The sequence below is a fragment of the Oncorhynchus masou genome, chromosome 33 (assembly GCF_036934945.1).
Source record: "Oncorhynchus masou masou isolate Uvic2021 chromosome 33, UVic_Omas_1.1, whole genome shotgun sequence".
Lineage (NCBI taxonomy): Eukaryota > Metazoa > Chordata > Actinopteri > Salmoniformes > Salmonidae > Oncorhynchus > Oncorhynchus masou.
In genome coordinates this window covers 5,684,553-5,699,640 of record NC_088244.1, presented here as the reverse complement: position 1 = coordinate 5,699,640, position 15,088 = coordinate 5,684,553, and the positions used below count along the sequence as shown (strand labels likewise).

The window sequence follows — 15,088 nt, the reverse complement described above, 5'->3', positions numbered from 1 at the left end:
ATAACATGTCTACAGTATAATATAGTATACCATGTCTATACAGTAGTGTATAACATGTCTACAGTATAGTATAGTTTAACATATATAACGTGTCTATATAGTATAACAGTATAGTATAACAAGTCTATAGTATAACATGTCTATAGTATAATATAGTATAACATAAGGTACAGTATAACATGTCTATATAGTATAACAGTATAGTATAGTATAACAGTATAATATAGTATAACATGTCTATATAGTATAACAGTATAGTATAACAGTATAGTATAGTATAACATGTCTATATAGTATAACAGTATAGTATAACAGTATAGTATAGTATAACATGTCTATATAGTATAACAGTATAGTATAACAGTATAGTATAGTATAACATGTCTATATAGTATAACATGTCTATATAGTATAACAGTATAGTATTGTATAACAGTATAGTATAGTATAACATGTCTATATAGTATAACAGTATAGTATAACAGTATAATATAGTATAACATGTCTATATAGTATAACAGTATAGTACAGTATAACATGTCTATATAGTATACCAGTATAGTATAACAGTATAGTATAGTATAACATGTCTATATAGTATAACAGTATAGTATAACAGTAGAGTATAGTATAACATGTCTATATAGTATAACAGTATAGTATAGTATAACAGTATAATATAGTATAACATGTCTATATAGTATAACAGTATAGTACAGTATAACATGTCTATATAGTTTAACAGTATAGTATAACAGTATAGTATAGTATAACATGTCTATATCATGTCTATATAGTATAACATGTCTATATAGTATAACAGTATAGTATTGTATAACAGTATAGTATAGTATAACAGTATAGTATAGTATAACAGTATAGTATAGTATAACATGTCTATATAGTATAACATGTCTATATAGTATAACAGTATAGTATAGTATAACAGTATAATATAGTATAACATGTCTATATAGTATAACATGTCTATATAGTATAACAGTATAGTATAGTATAACATGTCTATATAGTATAACATGTCTATATAGTATAACAGTATAGTATAGTATAGTATAACATGTCTATATAGTATAACAGTATAGTATAACAGTATAGTATAACAGTATAGTATAACAGTATAGTATTACAGTATAGTATAGAATAACATGTCTATATAGTATAACATGTCTATAGTATAACATAAGGTACAGTATAACATGTCTATAGTATAATATAGTATAACAGTATAGTATAACATGTCTGTATAGTATAACATGTCTGTATAGTATAGTACAGTATAACATGTATATAGTATAACATGTCTATATAGTATAACATGCCTGTATAGTATAGTACAGTATAACATGTATATAGTATAACATGTCTGTATAGTATAGTATAACATGTCTGTATAGTATAACATGTCTATATAGTATAACATGCCTGTATAGTATAGTACAGTATAACATGTATGTAGTATAACATGTCTGTATAGTATAACATGTCTGTATAGTATAGTACAGTATAACATGTATATAGTATAACATGTCTATATAGTATAACATGCCTGTATAGTATAGTACAGTATAACATGTATATAGTATAACATGTCTGTATAGTATAGTATAACATGTCTGTATAGTATAACATGTCTATATAGTATAACAGTATAGTATAGTATAACAGTATAGTATAGTATAACAGTATAGTATAGTATAACAGTATAGTACAGTATAACATGTCTATATAGTATAACAGTATAGTATAACAGTATAGTATAGAATAACATGTCTATATAGTATAACAGTATAGTATAGTATAACAGTATAGTATAGTATAACAGTATAGTACAGTATAACATGTATATAGTATAACAGTATAGTATAGTATAGTATAACATGTCTGTATAGTATAACATGTCTGTATAGTATAACATGTCTGTATAGTACAGTATAACATGTATATAGTATAACATGTCTGTATAGTATAACATGTCTATATAGTATAACATGTCTATAGTATAATATAGTATAACATAAGGTACAGTATAACATGTCTATAGTATAATATAGTATAACAGTATAGTATAGTATAACATGTCTGTATAGTATAACATGTCTGTATAGTATAACATGTCTGTATAGTATAGTACAGTATAACATGTATATAGTATAACATGTCTATATAGTATAACATGCCTGTATAGTATAGTACAGTATAACATGTATATAGTATAACATGTCTGTATAGTATAGTATAACATGTCTGTATAGTATAACAGTATAGTATAACATGTCTGTATAGTATAACATGTCTATATAGTATAACATGTATAACATGTCTATATAGTACAACATGTATAACATGTCTACATAGTACAGTATATTTCAGTATTGTTTCACACACACAAACACCCAGCCTGCAGTTCCCACCTCTGCAGCCGGTGATCCGTACTTGATCCCCAGGATGCTCATGCCTCTGACGATGGACAGAGCTGACTGCAGGATGTTACCAAAGATCGCCCCCCTGGATGACACCTTCTCCTCCTTATTAAAACCACCCAGGTGAAGGATTCTGTGAAGAAGAAGAAGACGATGAAGAACTATTGGTACAGTTATTCCACTTTTTTTTTTTTTATTGTTTAACGTAGTCTATGTTGTGCATAGAGTTGTATGGTTTGTTTAACTTTGTAACATCTGAGTCTGTCACTCTGTGGAATTTCCCTGTGGCTCAATTATCCAAACTGCCACCTAGTGGTGGTTCTGTGGCAGTGCAGCTCACTTCTCTGCTGCCCCATATTATTATTTTTATTTTTTTATATTTTTTTTTATTTTACCTTTATTTAACTAGGCAAGTCAGTTAAGAACAAATTCTTATTTTCAATGACGGCCTGGGAACAGTGGGTTAACTGCCTGTTCAGGGGCAGAACGACAGATTTGTACCTTGACAGCTCGGGGGTTTGAACTCGCAACCTTCCGGTTACTAGTCCAACGCTCAAACCACTAGGCTACCCTGCCGCCCAGAGAGAGAACAGAGAGAGAACCCGAAAGCGTACTTCATTTGTAACTTAACTTACTTCATTTGTTTTACAATGGTACTTTTCCCAGACTCCTCAGCACCTGAAAGAAAACAAAAATACACCATTTATTACAACAGTTAAATAAAGGTCAACCATTCAGTCATTTTTAATTACAAAGGGTTTTGTCAGTGACTGGCTCAAAAAAAACGAGCTGACAAGGTGAAAAACCTGCCGATGTGCCCTTGAGCAAGGCACTTAACCCTAATTTGCTCCAGGGGTGTTCTACTATGACTGTCCCTGTAAAACAACACATTTCACTACACTATCCGGTGTACGTGACAATAAAATATCTTAATAGTCCTGGACCTGGTGGCCAGCGAAACATAGGGTTATTCCCAAATGGCACCCTCTTCCCTATATAGTGCCCTAATTTTGACCAGAGCCCTATGGGACAGATTGAAAATAGAGCAGTTTGACTGAACAGTCTGTGTGGAGATCACTGACATCTCCTTACTGGGACTCAGAACACACCAGGACAAAGGTCTGGATGTCACTTAAAAACCTTTATTTTAAAACCTTCATTTTAAACGCTAAGAGGGGACCATGTTCTGAAGGAGATGTTTTTTTTATTTAGTCTACTCTAATTGGTTAAGTCCTGCACCACTCCTAGTCACAGATAGCACCCATTGGCTCAGTGCCCATCCAGATTAAGGTTTGTCCGCCCTCCTCTTCATCCACCTCCCTATTGAGTGTGGGGCTTTATGTCTCCTGTGTCTTAACACATCAAGCAGTATGTAACCTGGTCCTGTCTTAACACATCAAGCAGTATGTAACCTGGTCCTGTGTCTTAACACATCAAGCAGTATGTAACCTGGTCCTGTGTCTTAACACATCAAGCAGTATGTAACCTGGTCCTGTGTCTTAACACATCAAGCATTATGTAACCTGGTCCTGTCTTAACACATCAAGCATTATGTAACCTGGTCCTGTCTTAACACAACAAGCATTATGTAACCTGGTCCTGTCTTAACACAACAAGCATTATGTAACCTGGTCCTGTCTTAACACATCAAGCAGTATCTAACCTGGTCCTGTCTTAACACATCAAGCAGTATGTAACCTGGTCCTGTGTCTTAACACATCAAGCATTATGTAACCTGGTCCTGTCTTAACACATCAAGCATTATGTAACCTGGTCCTGTCTTAACACATCAAGCAGTATGTAACCTGATCCTGTCTTAACACATCAAGCAGTATGTAACCTGTAAACATTTCGTTTGGCCCCTGTGGATCAAGAGATATCACTGCCCGTGCAATAAAAACAACAATCAACCTGAGAAACGAGACCTTAAAACGTGTGTTCGCTTCCCATCCCCAATCTAATGTCTAGGCTTTACTGCATATGGCTAACAAAAACATATTGGGGCAAATTCACTTGTGTGTATTAAAGTAGTAAAAAGTGTAGTATTTGCTCCCATATTCCTAGCATGGCAATGACTACGTCAAGCTTGTGGCTATACACATTTTTGGTATGCATTTGCTCATTATTTTGGTTGTGTTTAAGATTAAGAGAAAGTTAGACCCTGTCATATACCCCCCCCCCAAAAAAATGCTAACCTCCCTTTATTGAAATGGTGAGAGGTTAGCATGTCATTCTCATCCATTATTCACGATTAATTCAGGATTATCCGTAATCATGGCAGCATCCACATTAATGTAAAAGTGTTCAGAAACATATTCTATTCTTATTTATAATAAAAGTGACTCCAGAAATGACACAATACATTATTGACCATTAATATCTATTGGGCTGAAAATAATCTGAAACACAACCAAAACAAACAGCAAATGCATCCAACAAGTTTGTAGAGTCACAAGCTTGATGTAGTCATTACGTGCTGTGGATATAGGACCAAATACATTCACTTTTCACCACTTTAGTACTCAAGTGAATTTGTCCCAATAGTTTTGCTCCCCTAAAATGGGGGGACTATGTACATAAAGGGCTGTAATTCCTAAAATGGGGGGACTATGTACATAAAGGGCTGTAATTCCTAAAATGGGGGGACTATGTACATAAAGGGCTGTAATTCCTAAAATGGGGGGACTATGTACATAAAGGGCTGTAATTCCTAAAATGGGGGGACTATGTACATAAAGGGCTGTAATTCCTAAAATGGGGGGACTATGTACATAAAGGGCTGTAATTCCTAAAATGGGGGGACTATGTACATAAAGGGCTGTAATTCCTAAAATGGGGGGACTATGTACATAAAGGGCTGTAATTTCTAAAATGGGGGGACTATGTACATAAAGGGCTGTAATTCCTAAAATGGGGGGACTATGTACATAAAGGGCTGTAATTTCTAAAATGGGGGGACTATGTACATAAAGGGCTGTAATTCCTAAAATGGGGGGACTATGTACATAAAGGGCTGTAATTTCTAAAATGGGGGGACTATGTACATAAAGGGCTGTAATTTCTAAAATGGGGGGACTATGTACATAAAGGGCTGTAATTCCTAAAATGGGGGGACTATGTACATAAAGGGCTATAATTTCTAAACGGTTCAGCTGATATGGATCAAAATACCGTCAAATTAAAGCTGACAGTCTGCACTTTAATGTCATTGTTTGATTTCAAGCATCGAGTATAAAGCCAAAATAAGACACATGCTTCACTGTTCCAATGATTAGAAAGGGCACTGTATATACTGACTGTTTCAGGATCTGATCTTTGACCTTGATTGAGACTTTAAGTGGCTACATGCAGAGAGGCTAAGGGAATTACCCTTTTCACACTACTGAACCTCTGCCCAGTCAAACCATGCTGATCTGAGAACCTAGTCAAACCCTGCTGGTCTGAGAACCTAGTCAAACCCTGCTGATCTGAGAACTCATCTGAACCCTGCTGATCTGAGAACCCATCTGAACCCTGCTGATCTGAGAACCCATCTGAACCCTGCTGATCTGAGAACCCATCTGAACCCTGCTGATCTGAGAACCCATCTGAACCCTGCTGATCTGAGAACCCATCTGAACCATGCTGATCTGAGAACTCATCTGAACCCTGCTGATCTGAGAACCCATCTGAACCATGCTGATCTGAGAACCCATCTGAACCCTGCTGATCTGAGAACCCATCTGAACCCTGCTGATCTGAGAACCCATCTGAACCCTGCTGATCTGAGAACCCATCTGAACCCATACATCATAGGTGCTGGAAGAGGAACTAGGTGAAAAGAACACTAAGTCAGAGCACAGTACAGTTTGGATTGGGTCAGAATGATGTGGAGTAAAGTACTTAAATAAAAATACTTTAAAGTACTACTTAAGTCGTTTTTTGGGGTCTCTGTAATTTACTATTTATATTTTTACTTTTTACTTTTACTACACTACATTCCTAAAGAAAATAAATGTACTTTTTACTCCATACATTTTTCCTGACACACAAAAGTACTAATTTTTCCTGACACACAAAAGTACTCATCCCGCTAATGGGATCGATATGACAACAGCCAGTGAAAGTGCAGGGAGCCAAATTCAAACAGAAATCTCCTAATTTAAAATTCCTCAAACATACAAGTATCTTATACCATTTCAAAGGTAATCTAATCTCCGATTTCAAAAAGGCTTTACAGCGAAAGCACCACAAACGATTATGTTAGGTCACTGCCAAGTCACAGAAAAACACAGCCATTTTTCCAAGCCGAAGACAGGAGTCATAAAAAGCAGAAATAGAGATAAAATGAATCACTAACCTTTGATGATCTTCATCAGATGACACTCATAGGACTTCATGTTACACAATGCATGTATGTTTTGTTCGGTAAAGTTCATATTTATATCAAGAAATCTCATCCGGTGATTTTGCAGAGAGCCACATCAATTTCCAGAAATACTCATAATAAACGTTGATCAAAGATACAAGTATTAACATGGAATTTTACATCCACTTCTCCTTAATGCAACCGCTGTGTCAGATTTCAAAAAAGCTTTATGGAAAACGCAAACCATGCAATAATCTGAGTACGGCGCTCACAGCCCAAACCAGCCAAAAAGATATCCGCGATATTGTGCAGTCAACAACAGGAGTTAGAAATAACACGATAAATATTCACTTACCTTTGATGATCTTCATCAGAATGCACTCCCAGGAATCCCAGTTCCACAATAAATGTTTGTTTTGTTCGATAATGTCCATCATTTTTGTCCAAATAGCTACTTTTGTTAGCGCTTTTTGTGCGCATTCACTAGGAGCAGACGAAATGTCAAAAAGTTCCGTTACAGTCCATAGAAACATGTCAAACAATGTATAGAATCAATCTTTAGGATGTTTTTAACATACATCTTCAATAATGTTCCACCCGGAGTATTCCTTTGTCTGTAGAAAAGCAATGGAATGCGAGCTACCTCTCAAGTGAACGAGCATCACGAGCCTGTGGCACTCTGCCAGACCACTGACTCAAAGAGCCCTTATGAGCCCCTCCTTTACAGTAGAAGACTGAAACAAGTTTCTAAAGACTATTGACATCTAGTGGAAGCCTTAGGAAGTGCAACATGACCAATATCCCACTGTATCTTCAATAGAGAATGAGTTGAAGATCGACTAACCTCAGATTTCCCACTTCCTGGTTGGATTTTTTTCTCAGGTTTTTGCGTGCCATATGAGTTCTGTTATACTCACAGACATCATTCAAACAGTTCTAGAAACTTCAGAGTGTTTTCTCTCAAAATATACTAATAATATGCATATATTAGCAACTGGGACTGAGTAGCAGGCCCTTTACTCTGGGCACCTCTGGACACCTTATTCATCCAAGCTACTCAATACTGCCCCCAGCCATAATTAAGGTATCTTTACTTTTACTCAAGTATGGCAATTGGGTACATTTTCCACCACTGTGTGAAAGCACAGTTTGGATTGGGTCAGCATGATAGTGTGAAAGGTTAAATGCTGTCTGACAAGAGGATGGGTACACCAATCTGGACTGGATTCTGAGACTGGACTAAACCAGTTAGAGTAATAGGCTTGGCCTCTCATCAGCAAGGGAACATGATTAACTTGGACCTAAAGTAGTGATTCTTTCAGCACCTCACTGTGTCCTGACTTTCCCCTGGACTAAAACTCTTCTGGCAAGGAGCATGCACCTCAGGGAGAAATGTACCTCAATCTACCTCAGGGAGAAATGTACCTCAATCTACCTCAGGGAGAAATGTACCTCAATCTACCTCAGGGAGAAATGTACCTCAATCTACCTCAGGGATAAATGTACCTCAATGTACCTCCGGGAGAAATGTACCTCAATGTACATCAGGGAGAAATGTACCTCAATGTACCTCAGGGAGAAATGTACCTCAATCTACCTCAGGGAGAAATGTACCTCAATGTACCTCAATCTACCTCAGGGAGAAATGTACCTCAATCTACCTCAATCTACCTCAGGGAGAAATGTACCTCAATCTACCTCAGGGAGAAATGTACCTCAATCTACCTCAGGGAGAAATGTACCTCAATCCACCTCAGGGAGAAATGTACCTCAATGTACCTCAGGGAGAAATGTACCTCAATCTACCTCAGGGAGAAATGTACCTCAATCTACCTCAGGGAGAAATGTACCTCAATGTACCTCAGGGAGAAATGTACCTCAATCTACCTCAGGGATAAATGTAATTTAAAGCTCTTAGTCTGAACTTTAACAATGTTCCTTATTTTCTAGGTTCAGTCACATATATCTTAAAACATTCTAAGAGAAAGAACGTTATGCCTTGATCAGTGTTTGTTTGCTCTTAACTGTCAATGTTCAGACAAAGTGTTGCTCTTAACCAGCCCAACCCTCTTCCTGGAGATCTACAGTCCTGTGGGTTTTCAGTCCAACCCTAATTTACCACACCTGATTCTACTTATTAGCTGCTCAACAAGACCATAACTAGCTGAATCAGATATGTTAAATTAGGGAAATCTACAGGACAGTAGATCTCCAGGAAGAGGGTTGGACTGAAAACCTACAGGACAGTAGATCTCCAGGAAGATGGTTTGGCAGCAGTTTGGCAACTGTCAATGTTCAGACAGAGTGCATAATCAATTCACAGACAAAAACAAACTTAATTGTCTGTGTTTGATTGAAATGTGACCATAGAGAAAGTATCATATCATTTCATGGTCTATATTCAACAGCAGAAACATTAAATGTGCAAATGACAGATGTTTTTCAAACAGGTGACATATGGTAATCTCAATTTAATTTTAAATAGTTTTAGTGCTATCGGGAGGCCAAATGTGTTGTGTTAAATGTTGCACAACAAATATCCTGTTTATTATTCCATGGTATTTAGTTGAAATATATAATTTCAGTTTCTATATGAACAGGGGGAAAACATATAGTGGGGGGATCCTAACCTCTTAGCCATTAGACCAAAAGGACATCTTTCTGGCTTCTAAGTCTCAGACAGGGTTAACACACACTCACATTAACATTATGATTTTCAAATCACCTCCGATACATTCAACCCAATGGGTTCAGTTCACTTACCCAGCATCAGCACCTTAACTGCCTTAGACTCGGCCAGCTGCTTCTTCAGCTCCTTGGAGTCTATCCCCTCCTCTCCCTCCATCTCCAGATCCTCCGGCTGGTCCATCGACATCTTGGCGGTTAGTTGTCCGGAGTGCCTAACTACACAGAAACAGCCTTTCAGTCACTAAACGATGTGTGATCGCACAGCTAGAGGAACAATCAGTTAGATCGTTAAGTAGTTGTTCGGCGAGGTAGGCTACTGTTCAAAGGTTGAGTCAGAGTGTCGCTCCTCTGCAGGTTCAGGTGCTAAATGTCACTCGGGTAGTCTCTGTGGTTTAAAGCTCATGTCATAGAACATGGAACAAGAAGCCAAATCCTATTAACACAGCTAATCAGGTCTGGACTGAAGAGACCAAAACACGACCAATTTGGCTCCTCTACGGTTGGTTAGGGATTTGAGAAGGAGAGATGCATTGACTGTTCCCATTTTCTGTAACTTTGACACTAGAGAATGACCTTTCAGAGGTTTTGTATATGATTTATTAAGGAGCGTTGGTACCTCCATTAGAGGACTTTAAAATGAAATGTCTATATAGGTATAAAGCCATTGATTCTTCAAGACTATAACTCAATGCCTTATGAGCTTGTTGTTTTACTCCAATGTTTGTAAACACAGTACATGTAAACAAATACTGAAAAAAAGCCTGAAAACATGGTTGATACTATAATGTTGATATCATGGATGGTCAGTCCTTGTATCATATCTCTGTCTAGCAGAGAGTGGTTACATTTCTCCAGCCCCGTCCCTCAGCTGTTTAACAGCTTTGCTATTGTTTGAACTGCAGATTGTCCTTTTAAGAGCTCTTGTATATGATTCAAAAGTGCAGCTTCCTATGACAGTGATGCTTCCAGTACTATATAAACCGTAAAGGGAACCGCTGTAAAGGACAATGGGAAAGAAACATTACCGAGCACAGTACAGTTCAGGCTTTTGATCCAGCACTGCTGTAGCCTACCTCATCACCCCCTTAGACCAGTGGTAACCTACCTCATCACCCCCTTAGACCAGGGTTAACCTACCTCATCACAACCTTAGACCAGGGTTAGCCTACCTCATCACCCCCTTAGACCAGGGTTAACCTACCTCATCACCCCCTTAGACCAGGGTTAACCTACCTCATCACCCCCTTAGACCAGGGTTAACCTACCTCATCATGACCTTAGGCCAGGGTTAACCTACCTCATCACAACCTTAGACCAGGGTTAACCTACCTCATCACAACCTTCGGCCAGGGTTAACCTACCTCATCACCCCCTAAGACCAGGGTTAACCGACCTCATCACCCCCTTAGACCAGGGTTAACCTACCTCATCACCCCCTTAGACCAGGGTTAACCTACCTCATCACCCCCTTAGACCAGGGTTAACCTACCTCATCATGACCTTAGACCACGGTTTACCTACCTCATCGCGACCTTAGACCAGGGTTAACCTACCTCATCACAACCTTAGACCAGGGTTAACCTACCTCATCACCCCCTTAGACCAGGGTTAACCTACCTCATCACCCCCTTAGACCAGGGTTAACCTACCTCATCATGACCTTAGACCACGGTTAACCTACCTCATCACGACCTTAGACCACGGTTTACCTACCTCATCGCGACCTTAGACCAGGGTTAACCTACCTCATCATGACCTTAGACCACGGTTAACCTACCTCATCACGACCTTAGACCACGGTTTACCTACCTCATCGCGACCTTAGACCGGGGTTAACCTACCTCATCACAACCTTAGACCGGGGTTAACCTACCTCATCACCCCCTTAGACCAGGGTTAACCTACCTCATCACAACTTTAGACCAGGGTTAACCCACCTCATCACAACCTTAGACCAGGGTTAACCTACCTCATCACAACCTTAGGCCAGGGTTAACCTACATCATCACAACACTAGACCAGGGTTAACCTACCTCATCACAACCTTAGACCAGGGTTAACCTACCTCATCACCCCCTTAGACCAGGGTTAACCTACCTCATCACAACCTTAGACCAGGGTTAACCTACCTCATCACCCCCTTAGACCAGGGTTAACCTACCTCATCACAACCTTAGACCAGGGTTAACCTACCTCATCACCCCCTTAGACCAGGGTTAACCTACCTCATCACAACTTTAGACCAGGGTTAACCCACCTCATCACAACCTTAGACCAGGGTTAACATACCTCATCACCCCCTTAGACCAGGGTTAACCTACCTCATCACCCCCTTAGGCCAGGGTTAACCTACCTCATCACCCCCTTAGACCAGGGTTAACCTACCTCATCACAACCTTAGACCAGGGTTAACCTACCTCATCACAACCTTAAACCAGGGTTAACCTACCTCATCACCCCCTTAGACCAGGGTTAACCTACCTCATCACCCCCTTAGACCAGGGTTAACCTACCTCATCACCCCCTTAGACCAGGGTTAACCTACCTCATCATGACCTTAGGCCAGGGTTAACCTACCTCATCACAACCTTAGACCAGGGTTAACCTACCTCATCACCCCCTTAGACCAGGGTTAACCTACCTCATCACAACCTTAGACCAGGGTTAACCGACCTCATCACCCCCTTAGACCAGGGTTAACCTACCTCATCACCCCCTTAGACCAGGGTTAACCTACCTCATCACAACCTTAGACCAGGGTTAACCTACCTCATCACCCCCTTAGACCAGGGTTAACCTACCTCATCACCCCCTTAGACCAGGGTTAACCTACCTCATCACAACCTTAGACCAGGGTTAACCTACCTCATCACCCCCTTAGACCAGGGTTAACCTACCTCATCACAACCTTAGACCAGGGTTAACCTACCTCATCACCCCCTTAGACCAGGGTTAACCTACCTCATCACCCCCTTAGACCAGGGTTAACCTACCTCATCACCCCCTTAGACCAGGGTTAACCTACCTCATCACCCCCTTAGACCAGGGTTAACCTACCTCATCACCCCCTTAGACCAGGGTTAACCTACCTCATCACCCCCTTAGACCAGGGTTAACCTACCTCATCACCCCCTTAGACCAGGGTTAACCTACCTCATCACAACCTTAGACCAGGGTTAACCTACCTCATCACAACCTTAGACCAGGGTTAACCTACCTCATCACCCCCTTAGACCAGGGTTAACCTACCTCATCACAACACTAGACCAGGGTTAACCTACCTCATCACCCCCTTAGACCAGGGTTAACCTACCTCATCACCCCTTAGACCAGGGTTAACCTACCTCATCACCCCCTTAGACCAGGGTTAACCTACCTCATCACAACCTTAGACCAGGGTTAACCTACCTCATCACAACCTTAGACCAGGGTTAACCTACCTCATCATGACCTTAGACCACGGTTAACCTACCTCATCACGACCTTAGACCACAGTTTACCGACCTCATCACCCCCTTAGACCAGGGTTAACCTACCTCATCACAACCTTAGACCAGGGTTAACCTACCTCATCACAACCTTAGACCAGGGTTAACCTACCTCATCACCCCCTTAGACCAGGGTTAACCTACCTCATCACAACCTTAGGCCAGGGTTAACCTACCTCATCACAACCTTAGGCCAGGGTTAACCTACCTCATCACAACCTTAGACCAGGGTTAACCTACCTCATCACCCCCTTAGACCAGGGTTAACCTACCTCATCACAACCTTAGGCCAGGGTTAACCTACCTCATCACCCCCTTAGACCAGGGTTAACCTACCTCATCACAACCTTAGACCAGGGTTAACCTACCTCATCACAACCTTAGACCAGGGTTAACCTACCTCATTACGACCTTAGACCAGGGTTAACCTACCTCATCACAACCTTAGACCAGGGTTAACCTACCTCATCACAACCTTAGACCAGGGTTAACCTACCTCATCACAACCTTAGACCAGGGTTAACCTACCTCATTACGACCTTAGACCAGGGTTAACCTACCTCATCACAACCTTAGACCAGGGTTAACCTACCTCATCACAACCTTAGACCAGGGTTAACCTACCTCATTACGACCTTAGACCAGGGTTAACCTACCTCATCACAACCTTAGACCAGGGTTAACCTACCTCATCACAACCTTAGACCAGGGTTAACCTACCTCATCACCCCCTTAGACCAGGGTTAACCTACCTCATCACCCCCTTAGACCAGGGTTAACCTACCTCATCACAACACTAGACCAGGGTTAACCTACCTCATCACCCCCTTAGACCAGGGTTAACCTACCTCATCACCCCCTTAGACCAGGGTTAACCTACCTCATCACCCCCTTAGACCAGGGTTAACCTACCTCATCACAACCTTAGACCAGGGTTAACCTACCTCATCACAACCTTAGACCAGGGTTAACCTACCTCATCATGACCTTAGACCACGGTTAACCTACCTCATCACGACCTTAGACCACAGTTTACCGACCTCATCACCCCCTTAGACCAGGGTTAACCTACCTCATCACAACCTTAGACCAGGGTTAACCTACCTCATCACAACCTTAGACCAGGGTTAACCTACCTCATCACCCCCTTAGACCAGGGTTAACCTACCTCATCACAACCTTAGGCCAGGGTTAACCTACCTCATCACAACCTTAGGCCAGGGTTAACCTACCTCATCACAACCTTAGACCAGGGTTAACCTACCTCATCACCCCCTTAGACCAGGGTTAACCTACCTCATCACAACCTTAGGCCAGGGTTAACCTACCTCATCACCCCCTTAGACCAGGGTTAACCTACCTCATCACAACCTTAGACCAGGGTTAACCTACCTCATCACAACCTTAGACCAGGGTTAACCTACCTCATTACGACCTTAGACCAGGGTTAACCTACCTCATCACAACCTTAGACCAGGGTTAACCTACCTCATCACAACCTTAGACCAGGGTTAACCTACCTCATCACAACCTTAGACCAGGGTTAACCTACCTCATTACGACCTTAGACCAGGGTTAACCTACCTCATCACAACCTTAGACCAGGGTTAACCTACCTCATCACCTCCTTAGACCAGGGTTAACCTACCTCATCACGACCTTAGACCAGGGTTAACCTACCTCATCACAACCTTAGACCAGGGTTAACCTACCTCATCACCCCCTTAGACCAGGGTTAACCTACCTCATCACCCCCTTAGACCAGGGTTAACCTACCTCATCACCCCCTTAGACCAGGGTTAACCTACCTCATCACCCCCTTAGACCAGGGTTAACCTACCTCATCACCCCCTTAGACCAGGGTTAACCTACCTCATCACCCCCTTAGACCAGGGTTAACCTACCTCATCACCCCCTTAGACCTGGCAGAACCCTGGTTGAACCTTGGTCAAACCCTGGCAGAACCCTGATGCAGTTCAAGAACCCTGGTAACCTCTCCGGAAGAACACTTTTATCCCCAAAAAGAAAGAAGGGATCCCCGATCTTAGGCTTTGCATCTCTCCATCTGGAATCAAGTGCTTTCCTAAGATAGTCAGCATCAGATGGACGTCACTGAATCTCCC

General features: G+C 40.9%; 1 protein-coding gene across 1 annotated transcript in view; it reads right to left on the bottom strand.

The window, feature by feature from the left end:
- gnat2 (guanine nucleotide binding protein (G protein), alpha transducing activity polypeptide 2) overlaps positions 1-9,786 on the bottom strand; it is a 40,844-nt gene extending 31,058 nt beyond the window's left edge. The window contains exons 1-3 of the mRNA XM_064956242.1: positions 9,553-9,786; positions 3,077-3,119; positions 2,433-2,574 (exon numbers count right to left, since the gene is read on the bottom strand). Of these exons, the coding sequence (XP_064812314.1) occupies positions 2,433-2,574; positions 3,077-3,119; positions 9,553-9,664 (297 nt within the window). The 5' untranslated portion in view covers positions 9,665-9,786. The remainder of the gene's footprint in view (positions 1-2,432; positions 2,575-3,076; positions 3,120-9,552) is intronic.
- Positions 9,787-15,088: the final 5,302 nt, after the last annotated feature.